Here is a 17631-nt window from a genome sequence, read left to right as displayed (position 1 = left end):
CCCGGCGGAACGGGGTTCGAAGGCTTGTGCATCAAGTTATTGTACGTCAACCCTTGTCTTGGAGCTACCGAATTGGAATTTTGGATCTAATAGTAGGGATTGCCTTTGAATCAAAGACAGCTGAAAAAAAAAATTAGGGGCTTAGCTAGTGCTTGCAAACCTTTTAGTAATTCCCTTGTGAAAAATGAAACACGTAACTGGGAAGAATTAAACCAAATATTTTGTCCATTCCGTGAAGCACCCTTTTGTATCATCTTCCTGAAAGTGAATAATATAGAAAAAAAATATCAAACAGTTCGTGGTAACGAACTGTAGTAAGGAGCGGCCCGGCTCAATAGTAAACGAAACTCTAAAAAACGGAATTTCGATGCTAAAAGATATATCAAAAGAATCGGAATTTTATGCTGATTTCAAATATATAAGTTTCATCAAATTTAGTCTTTGTCATCAAAAGTTACGAGCCTGAGAAAATTTGCCTTATTTTGGAAAATAGGGGGTAACACCCCCTAAAAGTCATAGGATCTTAACGAAAATTACACCATCGCATTCAGCGTATCAGAGAACCCTATAGCATAAATTTCAAGGTCCAATCTACAAAAATGTGGAATTTCGTATTTTTTGCCAGAAGACAAATCACGGGTGCGTGTTTATTTGTTTTTTTGTTTTTGTTTTTTTTCCCCAGGGGTCATCGTATCGACCAAGTAGTCCTAGAATGTTGCAAGAGGGCTCATTCTAACGGAAATGAAAAGTTCTAGTGCCCTTTGTAAGTGACCAAAAAAATTGGAGGGCACCTAGGCCCCCTCCCACGCTCAATTTTTTCCCAAATTCAACGTATCAAAATTTTGAGATAGCCATTTTGTTCCGCATAGTCGAAAACCATAATAACTATGTCTTTGGGGATGACTTACCCCCCACAGTCCCTGGGGGAGGGGCTGCAAGTTACAAACTTTGACCAATGTTTACATACAGTAATGGTTACTGGGAAGTGTACCGACGTTATCAGGGGGATTTTTTTGGTTTGGGTGTGGGGTTCAGGGGAGGGGGGTATATTGGAGGATATTTCCTTGGAGGAATATTTCATGGGGGAAGAGAAATTCAATGAAAAGGGCGCAGGACTTTCTAGCATTACTATAAAAAAAAAAAAAATGAAAATATAAACATGAAAAAGTTTTTTCAATTGAAAGTAAGGAGAAGCATTAAAACTTAAAAAGGAACATAGATTATTACGCATATGAGGGGTTCTAAAAATACTTTAGCATAAAGAGCGAGGTATTTAGGAGGAGATAAACACTTCACTCTTTATGCAAAATTTTTTTTAAATAATTTCAACTATTTATTCTACGGTCTTTCTGATTCAGGGGTCATTCTTAAAGAATTGGGATAAAACAAGATTTAGTGTGAAGAGCGAGGTATTAACGAGGGGACCAACCCCCTCATATATATAATCAAAAATATAAGAATATAAAAGTTTGTTACGTAAGTTAATTCTTAAGTTACGTATTTTTTTTTTACTAATAAAAACGTTCGTTAAAAATAAAAGATCTAGTTGCCTTTTTAAGTAACCGAAAAATTGGAGGGCAACTAACACCTCCTTCCCCACCCCTTATTTCTCAAAATCGTCTGATCAAAACTAAGAGAAAGCCATTTAGCCAAAAAAATAATTAATATGCAAATTTCATTTTAATAATTTATGTACGGAGAGCCAAAATCAGACATGTATTAATTCAAAAACTTTCAGAAATTAAATAAAAAAAACAAGTTTTTTTAAATGAAAGTAAGGAGCGACATTAAAACTTAAAACGAACAGAAATTACTCCGTATATGAAAGGGGCTTTTCCTCCTCGACACCCCGCTCCTTGCGCTAAAGTTTGATTCTTTCTCGTAGCTCTACTTTTTAAAACAATAAAAAACTTTAGCGTAAGGAGCGGGGTGTCGAGGAGGAAAAGCCCCTTTCATATACGGAGTAATTTCTGTTCGTTTTAAGTTTTAATGTCGCTCCTTACTTTCATTTAAAAAAACTTGTTTTTTTTATTTAATTTTATATACATGAAGAATCACTTAGCAGGATCAAATGACAATAGTGACAAACTAGATCATAATATGGAATATAAAAAGAAATTATGCAGCTAGAAAAAAGTGATTCCCACATTGGAAAAATAATGCATGAAACAACAACAGAAGATTTTTTTTTTATTTATTCACTAGCAGAATTTGAATTAAGTTTGTAACGAAAATTGTATTTTTTTTGCAGTAAATTTGTAATAAATCGGTCAATTGTCTGAAGCACAAGCTTTTTTTTATTTCTTCTCTTAAAAGATAATGTGGTATACCTATGAATGTGTAGTTTGTCTTCTTAAAAGTGAGATTTTCTAGAATTTGCTCTTTTTTAAGTATCTATTCAGTATGTATTCAGATTTGTTCCCTAAAATACCATGAGTAAATACAAGCTTCAATTACGTTTGTTCTTTTAATGGGTCTTCTCTGATAAGAGAGCCATAGTCTTATCAAGCTTCGATTGAAGATCTACAACCTTGCTTGTAAGCTGATTCAGTCTCATGAGCCTCTTCCCGCCCCCGAAAAAAGTCAACAATAAACTCAGTCATCTCCCGCCCTGTGATAATACATAATAGATTGAACGTAATTACCTGCCATTTGAGTAGAGCCTATTTATCTCCCTAGCTATTGGTTGACAGGTGTTGCTTATCTTTGTATTTTTGTGTATTCATACCTACATTTTACTAAAAATATTTGATTATAAAGTTGAAAGGTTCTTCAGGAGCGTATATTTGTTTCCAAACGACTGCGACTAATGATCTATTGGCTAGGACACGTTCTGCGAATGAAGGATGACAGATTGCCAAAGAGTGTCCTTGTCGGCCAGCCGTCTAGGGCCAAACGAAAAGCAGGTCGTCCCCGAATAGGGGGGGGATGTCATAAGAAAATATTTAACGGAACTATGACCTTCTCGGGAGGATTTAAAGAGGAAAGCTGTCAATAGATTGGGATGGAGGAGGAGTGTGTGTAGCTGTGTTGGCCTCAAGCGGCTTAGTGCTTTAGTGAGTTGTTAGTAGTAGTAGTAGTAGTAGTAGTAGTAGTAGTAGTAGTAGTTTAAGAGCCCCCCTCAGATGATAAACAATTATTTAGAATAATTGGAAAGTGGAATATTCCACTTCCAAACAGCCATGCCTTTCACCCTCCATGCTTTATAGCCCCTTAATAAGTTTTTGATAATTTATGACATCAAAAGTTAATCAAAGTTTTTCATATCCTTCAACTGTTCCATCTATTTGTCTATGTTTCGATTTCTTACATATATTCTCAAACGTGTATACGCAGTTAACTTGTTACCATCCAAGTACTTGTTCTGTTTGTCTATATATCAAGTCTTTAAAGCAAGTTTAGATGGATCCAGAGCAATTTTTTTTTGCAGACCCATGCAATTGCCAAAAACAATTTTCCCCATTCCTTAAAAAGTTATTTGTTATAATCTTTTCTTCTCATATAAAAATCTGCAACTGCATTTTAATCCAAGGAAAGGATCTAATTAACGTTTGTTATTCTCTTTCAAAATTGTCTCTTTGTTGAAGTTTTGCAACTTATGCATGAAAGAACCAAATAGATCGGAGAATTTGCATAATACCTTTGCTTTAGGCATTGTTTTGTGTTTACAAAAGTTTTTGGAAAGCTTACGGGTGAAAGTAAAAAGGTTTCCTCCTTGATCAGTTTGTTTTCTTTTGGCATTGAAAACCTATTTATGCTTCACTAACGCTGGGATTTCTTCAAGCTGTCTTCAAAACATAACATTTTCCCTATTTTCTGAAATATTCCTTCTATGGAGAAATTTTGTCAAGTTTTGGTGAGCTAATTAATTCACAAAATAATTATACAAAAGAGAAAAACGAAAACTTGAAACTTACTTTGTTTTCATTTTTGTCCGAATTTCAAATTGCAGCTTTTTTAACTAACTTTTATAATTTGAACACTTAATGCGGGATTGGCTCTGGCTTTGAGACGATATTGGCAGTGTGTGTTTCCACTTCAATTTTTTTGAAATCCCTAAAAGGCTGGTAGTAAATACCTAGAAATTCCCATTTTCAGCACCATTATCCCAATAGGTTTCCCCATTTTCTGATTTCTTTCCAAATGATAAGTCAAGCCTTGTTCTGCTAACTTTTAATAGCATTTGTTTACGAAGACTTATTTTGCAACTCAAGATCTTTACTTGTATCAAACCATCTTCTTTTGACGTTTAAAAGAATGGTTTGGATAATCCCACTAGTTAAGTTCGGTTCTAAGTTATAGATTCTATAACCAGATTTCGGATTCTGGACAATATGAAGATTTTAAGTTCTATTTTTGTTTTGACTTGTTTTCATATTGAGTTGTGTTTATGTTAATAAAAATGTTTGAAGGTAAAAAAAAGCTATCTGTACAGATCTGTCAAAATGTGACCGAAAAAATCAACTTTAAGGATAGAAAGTTGCTTAAGATGCACTTTGAGTAATAAAGAAAAGATGAAAAATAAAACAATACTTAGGCATTGTTCACATTTTTGTAGTAAGGTGTAATAAGGCATATAGGATGTACGAAGATGAGCAAGAGGAATAGATTTCAGTTCTGTTTTCTGTTGTGCATGACCAATCAGAGTGCTTAATACCCCCCAGCAAGGCAGAGGGTCTGGGGGCCCTACCTGGGAAATTTTCAAAATTCAAGTTTAAAATGAAACATTTTTAGGCCGTTTTTAACTCTTTATTCCAGAGTTTAGAGGCAAAAAATATGGTTTGACTCGAAGAACATTGACTAAAAACTAAAAGGATTTTGAAGCCATTAGAATTTATTTGCATTAACATATCATATCTGACCCTTTGACCATAAGAATTTGACCATTGGAAGCTATTACATTTTTATTTCAAATACGGAAATACTTTTAGCACTGACATTACTATTTTTTCAAATGATCAAGTTTTTAAAGTAAACCTGTATGTGCATTTTTAGTTATTCTACCTTATAATAAGTTTCTGTAATGCCTTACTGCGTTTATTCCTTATTATAAAAGTCTAAAGCAGTAGTATTGTATTAGTTTTAGCTAGTTTACTCGTATCCTGAATTTAAAGGGTAACAGTTCAAAACAAAGAAATAATTTCTGTATTTTAAAGGACAGTAATAATGTAAAGAAAGTATTCAAAAAAACTATGATGTTAAAACTTTCTTTTAATAATACAATGCTATGAATAAGTAATTCGATGGCCCAATTTGACAGACACATTCTTCTTGGTTTTGACTAACTAAGGGGGTTTAAGACTTTATCTACATCTATTCCTTCCTTATGAATATGGGCCAGTGGAATCTCGTTCAATCGGTCCTCTGTCATGATTGACCTGAGATAAGTCTTTATTCTTCTCAGTGAAGAAAAACTCCGCTTGGTCGAGGCAGTTCTGACCGGTAACGTAGCAAATATCTGCAACAAGACTGCAAAGCATGGAAGGAAATCTCAATTACACTTTGACAAGCAATTTCACAACTTTGTGGAAGATTCTTGGGGATTACTGATTTCCGATGTTCCCGCCAAAGTCCAATGTCTGCGGATAACTCTAATGATGAAGCAGAAATGTCCTCATAGTAGATAATGGCAGCTTCCAACTCTTCTCAACTGTGTGATTAGAAAAGTTAGATGTAATTAGTCCCTGTGAAACCTCACTTACGGAACTAAATCTGGTGGTCAACTCAGAAATAAGGTGGTCCAAAAATGGAATGTGTTTTGCCACCTTGTAATACTGTTCTGCATCTTGACCTGGTAGATGGACATTAGCTCTTTGAGTCTGTCGGCTGCATGTTCATGGTAAGATTATTTCTTCTCCTAATTGCAATGCTTTGGCTTGGTAAGATGCAAATACTTTCTTGAAGTCAATGTCTACTTCCGATCTCATTTGTTTGAGTTTGCTTAGTATTGACATTATATAACCTTTTACAGTTGATAGGTCTTGTTTGGAGTCTTGGAGAAACTTACTCAGTTTTACAGGATGAGCTAAGCAATGAACAGCTGTGTTTGGACTCAGGATAAAGTCACTTCTTCTTAATGCGTCTCCAAAGACAACTGCTTTAGATGCTGTTTCTGAGTCCTTATCTGAATCAATATGCTCCAGTAATTCAGAAACAGGACGAATAATCTCATTGCAAATAATAAGGCTGGCAGCAGAACAAAACAAATTCCCTTTTCAACTTGTGCAAATTGGATACCCAAGGGGAAAACTATAGTAGCCCCTCTCTGGATCCGCCACTGCTGCCTATCATACCAATGTGAACAATCCATTAGTTGCCTAAAAAACCTTTTGACCACAACGTTTAAGGAAGGAAGAGATAGCACAAATATTACTGCAAATTTTAGATTTACGTATGCCTCGGTTCTGCAAGAGTTTTTCTTCAAAAAAAAATCAAACGTCAGTAAGTAACAGCATCCATATTTTCAACATCGATGAGACTTTGCTTCCTACACTCCTGTTCAATTTTGTTTCCATCCCATGATACTTTCCCTTACTTTCGAGCAAAGGTTGGAGAGAACCATGCCATGGTGACTGAACTGAAACAGGTTCACCCATCTCTGCATTTTTGGAAATGTCATCACCGAAACGAAGTTGTGTGGATCTGCCGCACAGCTTTTTTGTAAAAATATTGTGTAGCTCTGAATATCCTTTTAATTGCATCATGGGGCACACCAGGATCTGATTTTAGGGTCAAGAGAGAGAGTCCTTTCTATTTAGGAGGAGGAAAAGGTAAAGGATACGGCACTAGGCCTCTTAAAGTCCGAACCGGCGGTGCTGATCTCCGTCTCAAGGCCCTTCAGCCAGGAAGTCCATTAAGGGGGGGGGGGCAGCAATCCTGCGCTTTCTCACACCCTTCCCGTTTACCTTCTCCAGATATCTCCAGGTACTCATTTAGAGCTAGGTCGACTCTAGCTGTGCTTACAGAGTCAGGCCACTGAACCCCGTCTCATACCAAATAACTGGCGACGCCAGGAATCGAACCCTCGTCCCTAGGACAAAGGATTGTCCTCGCCCATTTGCACCCATATAAAAACAAGAATGATCTATCCAGCATAGGCCATTATTGAAACAAATGCGCTTCCGAGTCTACTGTGCAAAAAAAATCCTTAACTCCCTTTATGGTGCTTCGAGACTTTCATACTTCTAGCAAAATTGAACCGAAAAGTACTTTCGTTCTATTTTGCTTTTTTGGGTCGGAAGAGGAATTTCTAGGGCCAAAACGTTAGACATTCCTGAAAAAATCCAGAACACTTGTACAAATCCCTAAAGATCCCCAAATCCCTATATAAAAAAGTTTGCCCTTAAAGGACTTCAAAAATTCCCATTTTAGGGGGTAAATCCCTCGAATGGAAACGGTGTCCTGCGTTTATCCCCCCCCGGAAAATATCCCCGTGGAAATAAGGCTTTCCAAATTTGAGAATTTTATTTGAGTTTTTTTTTCCGTAGGGGAAAATTTTTTTGTACTTGTGTATTATGCGCCACTCACTCAATTTTACGTGGGGGGGGGTAATTGCCGCAGGTTAAACGCCTAGAACCAATAGAAACACTGAATAATGGGCACATTAAGGCCTGAAAGGCACTTGATGTTTTTTTACCGATCGGATTTTTTTTACCGCCGCAGCCGTACCAGTAGGGGTGGATATAATGGTATTACAATGTTCACACTGGGTGGTAAAATAATTGGGCGGTAAAGGAAGTGCGTATGATTAAGCTCTTCCATTAATGAGATATTTGCGAAAAAAATACTGTGTCCAAATCCAATCACCTTTGTGTTTGAGCAGTCATTCTTAAAGCCGTGGGGACAAAAAAACAAAAACTTGAACGTAGAGAGCTGGGAGTTAAGGAGACGCACTCCTTCTTTATGTGAAATAATTTCTTGTTACTTGTTGCCTAACCTTAATTAACTTCTTTGGATTTTAGACGTTTTCTTTGTTTATTTCATGTAAATTTAGTAGCCTTTGTTAATAAGTTTTATCAGCAAATTCAACGCTCCACCATATGCTTTTTCTCTATTCGACATTTTCAATGCTGACTCCTGCTCTTACTTTTTATGAAACAAAAAAAACAAGAAAGTTTTTTTTAATGAAACAAAGAGTAATATCAAAACTTAGAACGGATAGAAATCCTTCCGTATATGAGAGGGACTGCTCCCTTCTCAATCCCTTACTCTTTACAAGTTTTATACTGCTTTAAAAATTGTTCCAATTAAACAGCCGTTATGTTTGGCAGTCATTCAAAAGAACCTGGGCAATAAGTCGAAGTTCAACGTAAAGAGCGATGGGTTTAAGAGGGAGTAACCCCTTCTAATGCACAATAATTTTCCTTCGTTTAAATTCAACGGTCATTATCATGAGATCATTGAGTCTGTCGTTTCCCGTCGTCGATAGCAGATAGTCCTTCACACGTCCTAATGCTTAGAAGAATTGTTCATTGCTGGTGGTCAGAGGCAAAGTAGCAACTAGCTTCATCTGTTTTAGAACTGCTGAATAGGCAACTGGGAGGTTGGACAAGATTTCGATAGCTCGAAGAAGATCCATTTTTGAATTATCACCTTTTGACAGATACAGCTTTGCAAGAGAAAGCTGGGATTCTATGGCATGGTCATCGGCATCGAGAATTCCTTAATAATGACACATAACCCTTTTCACTTTCGAAAGTTCGATAAAATCGGAACTTGGGGGGGGGGGGGTCGAAAGTAGATAAAGTGGCGAGCAGAGGCATATTTTGCATGAAATGTTGGTCCATCTCGCTTATGAAACGGTCTGTTACCTGGAAGTACAGAAGTTTACCGGAGTCTGATTGAACTGGCTGATTGCAATTGCGTTTACCGGTTTTTGAGTTTGAAATAAAGTCTTTGAGACGAATGAAAATGGCTTGACTTCTCTTGCTTCGAGCACTGGTTTTAGACTATGGAGATTTCGATTCCTGGATATCGCGTAAAGCCAAAAATTTGGATATGTTTTTACTTAAGTTGTTTCATTCGTTATCATTTCTTAGCTTTTGGAGTGTCTCATATGTCCGAAATCAGTGCAAGTCCCTTATAAATCAACAGACTTTCGGATTGAAATTGCACTGATGAAGAATGTACAATGACTAATGCTTTTTCCATTATGTACAAAGTTGAGATAAAAGAGGCAGAGTTGATTTTGTCCAGTAGTCCCTTTGCCTCACACACTGTCTCGCCATCTGTACTATCAGAGACTGCGGCAAGCACAGCAACAATAAAAGCAAATAGGGTTTTCACCTTTGAAATAGAGTGGACTAATAGCGAGTCTGGACAATCCTCTCAAGCTCCAAGACTTTTTGCCGGCTAATACGCTGAGATTCCACAAATAGCTCAAGTCGAGTATTGCTGCTTGATATGAATGCGTAAAGTCTTTGGACCACAGTAAAAAATGCCGAAAGTTCGCTGATATTTTTTAGGCAGTCAGTCAAAACCAAATTTAATCTGTGGGCGTGACAGTGTACATAAACTCAATGAGGCACCTTCTCCCTAAAATTTGCCTGAACTTCGTTAAATTCCCCACTCATAACGGATGCGCCGTCATAACATTGGGCAATGCACCGCATCTAATCTACACCAAGCTTTTCCCTAGTTTCACAAATCGAGGTGGATAGGCTCTCAGCGTCTAATTTGTGCATGTAATAGCAGCCGATTGGTCGCTCTACTACTTTTCCATTTGATATGTATCTGAATAGGATCGCTAATTGTTCTTTTCTAGAAACGTCTATTGTCTTGGCGTAAGGCATCTCCTATCACTGTAACTGCGTCATTTTGGTACTGATGACTGCAATGGTGACCATATCGGCGCTGTAACTTGGTTTTCAGCTTTTCGTTGCCTTTAGACACTTCCTCCATCAATTCAACCAAATTACCGCGGTTTGTAGATATTTCTGATTCGTTATGACTTCTTAAAGCAAGACCCTGGCGGCCAAGAAAGCAAATAGTGCGAAAAAAGTACTTCATACGATCTATGTTTTCCTGAACCTCTTGAGATCTGGATTCAGTTATGGCATTCGCTATAGATCTCGAAGTATCAGTACTATTTGTCTTAAATTCCGTCCATGCTGACATACAGTGCCAATGTTTTTCAGAACCATCATATTGCTTTAATGGAGTAGAACTGTCTTTCCACTTGCAAAATCCTGACTCAATGAAAGCCCTTTTTCCAGCAGTTTCTCCAGCCCTTCGAGTCCCCGTAGAAAAATGGCGGCAAGCAAACAAAACATGGAGTTCAAGTTTTTTGAGTATTCAATCAATTTATAAGTCTTGTAGTAATGTGCACTGAATTTCCTTCGTTAGAAGTGGAGGCCGGATACCTCTCAAGAGTAGGTTAAGCTGGTTTGTCGTACCGCGTCGTAGGAGAGGGGTTCTGAGAGAGGTTCTTGACTGCTACTGCTACTGAAACCCGCAAGGGTTCAGGGATGCAGACCGAACTTTCATGTTAACCTGAGCCATTTATTGTTCCGCTTGTTTCCGAAAGACTATCAGAGGTGGGTAAATTTATCTCCACTAACCCGATACTTTGACTGCTGACACTATCACTAGTTTCTTAGTTTTTCTTCCGCATTTTCACCACAAAAAAAAACCTAAGTTAGTTGTCGCTTTTTAGTCATAGTTTGATTACGAATTCTTCACAAGAACAATAAAGAAATACTGACCAGCTGAAGCTTTAAATGAACCCTTCTCAGAAATCACATTTCTGGTCGAGGAGTGAGTAGTAAAATAGCGTAGATGGGCTCTTAGACATTTCAGAACAAGATTTGTCTACTAATGGTAGAATTTGGGTGGTACAAGAGTGGGAAATACGGGACATTTCAAAACAAGGTCATCGAAAAGAACCAGTGTTATTTAATAGCTGTGAAAAAACCAAGCACGGGGGTGACAAAAAAAACGATCAGTTAGCCAGTCTCGCTGGTTCAATGTAGCACAACTAAATTAGAAAATAGCTGTGAAATATAAATGAAAGGTAATTTTTAAAGTTTAGGGGGTTGTGCCTCCCCTGCCCCACCCCCCTATTTGGTGCCTATGCCTGTTAATGTGATACCGAGGTTACCATAAATTTTTTGAGGGTTATCCCCCCTCAAACTAGACTCTTTCAATCAAAATTTAACTTTTGCAGAACAATGCATCGAGAAAAGGGCTTGTTTGGTGTATTTGCTTTTCGAAACTAAGTATAATTACCCACAATTAACTGCTGTCTACGCAATAAGAAATTTTGCCCAATCAGCAATAATGTGTGTGTGCGTGTGTGTGGATAAGAGGAGTGAGGTTAAGTAAACTTAAGTTTTTGAAAATTTTCTATTTCCTAGAAGGGTTTATACAAAGCTCTAACCTGACATGTTCTACCTTGATTGATTGTGTGTATTCTTTCCTTGTTAGCTGCTTTGAGTCATGGAACAAACATTCAATTTCGTATCATGGCATGAGAGGAAGTTTCCTTTTTTTCTCTTTATTTTCCTATGTGATATTGATTTCCCGTAGAAGGATGTCCTTGGGCTATAGGCTGCTAGATTTCGGTGCCATTCTCTTAATTTCCAAGCCATGACAAAATGAAAGCAAAGAGGCTTTTTAAAAAGCATCTTACTCATTTGAAATAATCATTATTGTCCTTTGTCACACGAATTTTTCGTGTGGAATTGAATTTCCATAAAGGGGGCGCAGGATTTTCTAGTATTATTTTAAAAAAAAACAAGGAAAGAATATGAAAAAGTTTTTTTCAGCTGAAAGTAAGGAGCAGCATTAAAACTTAAAACGAACAGAAATTATTACGCATATGAGGCGTTCACCTCCTCCTAATACCTCGCTCTTTAAGCTCAACTATTTTTATTAATTTCAACTACTTATTCTCCGGCCTTTGTTATTTTGGGGTCAGTCTTAAGGAATTGGGACAAAATTTAAGCTTTAGTGTATAGAGCGAAGTATTGACGAGGCGGTGAGCCCCCTCATGTACTTAATAAAAACATACGAATATAGAAGTTCCTTATGAAAGTTAATTCGTAAATTACGTATATTTTTTACTAATAAAAACGTATGTAAAAAATTAAAAGTTCCAGTTGTCTTTCTAAGTAACCAAAAGATTGGAGGGCAACTAGGCCTATGAGAAAGCAATTTAGCCAAAACAAAATTAGTATGCAAATTTCGTTTCAATTTTTCATGTGCGAAGAGCCAAAATCAAAACATGCATTAATTCAAAAACGAAAACAACTTTTTTAAGCTGAAAGTAGGGAGCGACATTAAAACTAAAAACGAACAAAAATTACTCCACATATGAAAGGGGCTGTCCCCTCCTCAACGCCCCGCTCTTTTACGCTAAAGTTTATTACTGTTTTAAAAAGTAGAGTTGAGAGAAAGAGTCAAACTTTAGCGTAAAGAGGGGAGCAAATTTATTATTTGTTTTTCTGCAGAACCACTTTATATGAAAAAGGTGGTCTTGGAAAATTTATGGGGGGCTCATTCGATTGGAAATTGGAAGTCTTAGCGAACTTTTAAGAATAAAAGTGGCTGGAGTGCCACTCAGCCCCATCCCTTGCTTTTTTTGCTACCTGGCCACCCATAACTTCTAGAGACATCCGATCAAAATTTTGAGATAGATATTTTGTTCAAAATAGATGAAATTCCAGTAAAAATAACTCCGTGGATGGCGTGACTACCATAGGCCCTGAAGGATGGACAGTAAATAACTTGGCAATTATTCAACTTTCAGGGAATGCCGAACTCGGTCAAAGACATGACGTTTAACCAGGTTGTCTAAACGGCATATCTGCTATATGTCAGGAACGGCAGAGGGCATTAATGTGAAGCTTTCATAGAATATTGAGAGGGGAGATGAACAAAATCAAAAGACACAAAGGGTGTATCTGTAATATCTCAGAAACTATTAAGGGTTTTGAGAGAATTTTTTAGTGGGCGTTGTGGGGCTGTTGAACTAAGTCAAAAGAAAGCCCGGGCATCCAGGTTGTCAGAAAGGCGTATCTTCAGTATTTCATGAACGAGTAAGGGTATTAAGTTGAAAGTTTCAGTGAATGTCGGACTAAAATCAAAGTCACTATTGCCTATGTATCCAGGTCGTCAAAAGGACACATCTTCTAAATATCGGATATGGCTAAGGGTACTAAGTTGGAACTTTCAAGGAGTCAAAAGATTTCATTTGCAATATCTCAGAAACGGTTAAGACGAAATATTTGGGTAATGTTGTGGGGGTTGAGTTGATGTCTTTAAGCAATGTTGAGGGGGATGTAGAACTAAATTTAAATTTACTTTGTGCATCCAGATTGCCAAAATTACCATAAAATGAGTCTTATTAATAATATTAACCAATGATAAAATTATGGCAGTAAAAATTAGCATAAATTAATTTTGAAAACTTTTACGACAAAGAAATTTAAAAAAAAATAAAGAGATTTATGAAAACCCAAAACGAGCAAAAATAGAGTCCTATGATAATTCAAGTTTAAAACCAGCAGAAACTACTATCAACAACAACAAATATCGCACCAAACATAACAGACACTGATATAGATGAATAAATAAATCTTAAAAGGAGCAAAAATTAAAACAAATAATTAAGCAAAGTTTTAAGTTTTTCCTTTTATATTTATAACTTTGAAAAGGGAAAAAATGTTGCTAATGAAATCTTGAATTGTTTAGATTTCCAGGAACTACTATCATTTGACTCTTTCTCGCAACTCTGCTTTTTAAAACAATCGATAACTTTAGCGTAAAGACCGAGGCGTCGAGGAGGGGACAACGCCTTTCATATACGGAATAATTTCTGTTCGTTTTAAGGTTTAATGTCGCTCCTTACCTGCAGTTAAAAAAAAACTTGTTTTTTTATTTAATATGACATAAGAACGGGTATCCTATTCAGGACATTCTTAAGCCTTGTAAACATGATTCATGTCTCTTAGCAATGATTTGTCATGGCTTTAGTAGCATGATTAAATAAAAAAAAAAACTAGTTTTTTTAACTGAAAGTAAGGAGCGACATTAAAACTTAAAACGAACAGAAATTACTCCGTATATGAAATGGGTTGTCCCCTCCGCAGTCCCTCGCTCTTTACGCTAAAGTTTGACTCTTTGCCACAATTCTACTTTTTAAAACAACTAAAAACTTTAGCGTAAAGAGCGTGGGACTGCGGAGGGGACAACCCATTTCATATACGGAGTAATTTCTGCTCGTTTTAAGTTTTAATGTCGCTCCTTACTTTCAGTTAAAAAAACTAGTTTTTTTTATTTAATTTCTGAACGTTTTTGAATTAATGCATGTTTGATTTTGGCTCTCCGCACATAAATTATTGAAATGAAATTAGTATATTAATTTTTTTTTGCTAAATGGCTTTCTCTTAGTTTTGATCAGACGATTTTGAGAAATAAGGGGTGGGGAAGGAGGCCTAGCTCCCCTCCAATTTTTCGGTTACTTAAAAAGGCTACTAGAACTTTTAATATTCAACGAACGTTTTTATTAGTAAAAAATATACGTAACTTAAGAATTAACTTACGTAACAAACTTTTATATTCTTATATTTTTATTATGTGTACGAGGGGGTTTGTACCCTCGTTAATACCTCGCTCTTTACACTAAATCGTAAGTTTTGTTCCAATTCTTTAAGAATGACCCCTGAATCAAATCGGCCGTAGAATAAATAGTTGAAATCACTAAAAATATTTTAGCATATAGAGCGAGGTATTTATCTCCTCCTAAATACCTCGCTCTTTATGCTAAAGTATTTTTAGAACCCTTCATATGCGTAATAATCTCTGTTTGTTTTAAATTTCAATGCTATTCCTTACTTTCATTTGAAAAAACGTTTTCATGTTTATTTTTTCATTGTTTTTTTTTATAGTAATGCTAGAAAATCCTGCGCCCTTTTCATTGAATTTTTTCCCCCATGGCATATTTCTCCAAGGAAAAATCCTCCCACATAGCCCCCCTCCCTCAACCCTACCCCCAAAACCAAAAAAATCCCCCTGAAAACGTCTGTACACTTCCCAATAACCATTATTATATGTAAACACTGGTTGAAGTTTGTAACTTGCAACCCCTCCCCCAGGGACTATGGGGGAGTAAGTCATCCCCAAAAACATAGTTATTAAGATTTTCGACTATGCCAAACAAAATGGCTATCTCAAAATTTTGATCCGTTGACTTTGGGAAAAAAAATGAGCGTGGGAGGGGGCCTAGATGCCCTCCAATTTTTTTGGTCACTTAAAAAGGGCACTAGAACTTTTCATTTCCGTTAGAATGAGCCATCTTGCGACATTCTAGGACCACTTGGTCGATACGATGACCCCTGGGAAAAAAAACAAAAAAAAACAAAAAAACAAACAAATAAACACGCACCCGTGATTTGTCTTCTAGCAAAAAATGCAAAATTCCACATTTTTGTAGATAGGAGCTTGAAACTTCTACAGTAGGGTTCTCTGATACGCTGAATCTGATGGTGTCATTTTCGTTAAGATCCTACGACTTTTAGGGGGTGTTTCCCCCTATTTTCCTAAATAAGGCAAATTTTCTCAGGCTCGTAACTTTTGATGGCTAAGACTAAACTTGATGAAACTTATATATTTAAAATCAGCATTAAAATGCGATTCTTTTGATGTAGCTATTTATTAAAAATTCAATTTTTTAGAGTTTTGGTTACTATTGAGCCGGATCGCTCCTTACTACAGTTCGTTACCACGAACTGTTTGATAGTGCAGTCACTAAAGCAAGAAATTCGGTAAATCTCAGAATAAGGAGGTTAAATGCAGGAAATTTGTATACACATTCAGGTGGGTGTTCTAAAAGTTAATTTCAAAAGGTTGTTCAATAGGCAAAACGGTTGATAGGCATGGATTCAACAACTTTTATTTTGGAGGGGATGGCGTGACGTTTTTGCGGTGACCTAAATCCGACAAAAACACCAAAAATAGGCAAGTTATGTGGAAATTAAAGAAACCATGGCAAAATTACAGGAAATTGGGGTCTCTTGGAGAAAATGGATCCGAGTGCAACCTACAGAAGTGATTACTCGGCTGGATTACTCAAAATCACTCAGAATTACTGAATTTCAATGTTTCTGAATCGAAAGTCCGTTCTGCGAGATGCAAGTTCCGTAGTTTGGTTATGGGTAAGACTGTCTGCATGAACTACTTTTAAAATCATAAAATCTTGAATATTCGTTTGACCTACAAATTGTTTGCGATCGGGAAATGCCACCCTTCTTGCTTCAGGTCAGAAATCTTCCAATCGTTGCACTCAACTTAGTGTTTATTTGTTGTTTTATATTCGTTTTTTTTAGAATTAGGATTCATTTTTTCAAAATGAACTTCCAAAACTTTAAAAATGTCCAGCACTGCACTTTGCATCACACTGATGAAAAATTTGCCAAGAACGGTTTGCTAAGTTGTTCTCAAAGAGAGGACCAGCGGGACAATATATGCCACTAATACTTCGATTCTCTTAAGTCTATATTGCTCTCCTGATCCTCCCTTTGAGAACAGATCCCGAAAAATTTTTGATGTATTTTCCCGAAAATGTGAAAATATGAGATACAACCATTCAGCGTAACAAGAGTAATAAAGTCGGTGAACCAATATGGGCTCTCGAGAGCTGTTATCGGGTGACTTGGATAAAATTATGTGAGCAAATTCTCTTCAAGCTTTGTCCTGTTGTCCTATCTTCTAGTATTTCTTATGGGATACATTTGTCAGTGTATGTATGGTGCTATTAAATCGTTTAATTTGTGATAATTATATATCATCTTCCAGCCTTTTTTTCCATTTACAGGCATTAGAGAAGTTCTACGAAAACGTATTACAAGCCTTTCTAAGACACTTGAACTTTGACGTTGTTCGGTGCATTATCATCGGCAGTCCAGGGTTTGTGAAAGATCGATTTTATGATTATCTGTGTGAAACAGCAGTCAGAACAGAGAACCGTGTCTTGTTTGACGCAAAACCTAAAATTGTTCTTTGTAAAACATCGACTGGATTTAAGCACTCACTAAAAGGTAAGAGGATTTTTCGGAATCTCTTAAGATTTTAGGACCGATTGGGATGAAATTATAGATAGAACATAATTTCCAACACACATCACTAACAACACATAACGAAGCAAAATCATAAAATCGAAGAAAAACTGAAACCAAGTTATAAAAATATGAATAGTAACTAAACTTGGTTTTTAAAATCAGTGCACTAAAAGCTATGCAATATCCTAATAAGTGGGTGAGAAAACTAAAATTAAGAAAAATATTAAAATTCTGTTTCTATACCAAACCAGTCAATATAGTTATACGGTTGTATAAGTATTCAAAAAGTTCCTTCCTCACATCAACGACCATTAAAATGAGTATTGGCCCAACGCAAATATAACGGAATTTTAGAAAAAGCGCCAATTCGTCCATTTCAATTGTATTGGTAACATTTTGTAAAAAGAAAAAATTTTGTATGAATTAGTAATTTGGGAACATTGACTTCTTTCGCAGGGCCACGTAAGCTGAAAGCAACCGATGTATCGCTGGTCTTTAACCTACTTTCATTGCCATATTCTTGTGTCGATTGTAACCTTGTTTGAGGGAATGGGTCTGAGATGGGTCTGATGGA

The 17631-nt window shown here is 36.5% G+C and overlaps 1 protein-coding gene across 1 annotated transcript in view; it reads left to right on the top strand.

Annotated features, from left to right (window-relative positions):
- LOC136032022 (protein pelota-like) overlaps positions 1 to 17631 on the top strand; it is a 252051-nt gene that overhangs the window by 113427 nt on the left and 120993 nt on the right. The window contains exon 7 of the mRNA XM_065712099.1: positions 16814 to 17036. Within this exon, the coding sequence (XP_065568171.1) occupies positions 16814 to 17036 (223 nt within the window). The remainder of the gene's footprint in view (positions 1 to 16813; positions 17037 to 17631) is intronic.

This window comes from Artemia franciscana, chromosome 10 (assembly GCF_032884065.1).
Source record: "Artemia franciscana chromosome 10, ASM3288406v1, whole genome shotgun sequence".
Taxonomy (NCBI): domain Eukaryota; kingdom Metazoa; phylum Arthropoda; class Branchiopoda; order Anostraca; family Artemiidae; genus Artemia; species Artemia franciscana.
Note: the sequence above shows the minus strand (reverse complement) of the source record. Positions and strands in the feature narration are given on the sequence as shown.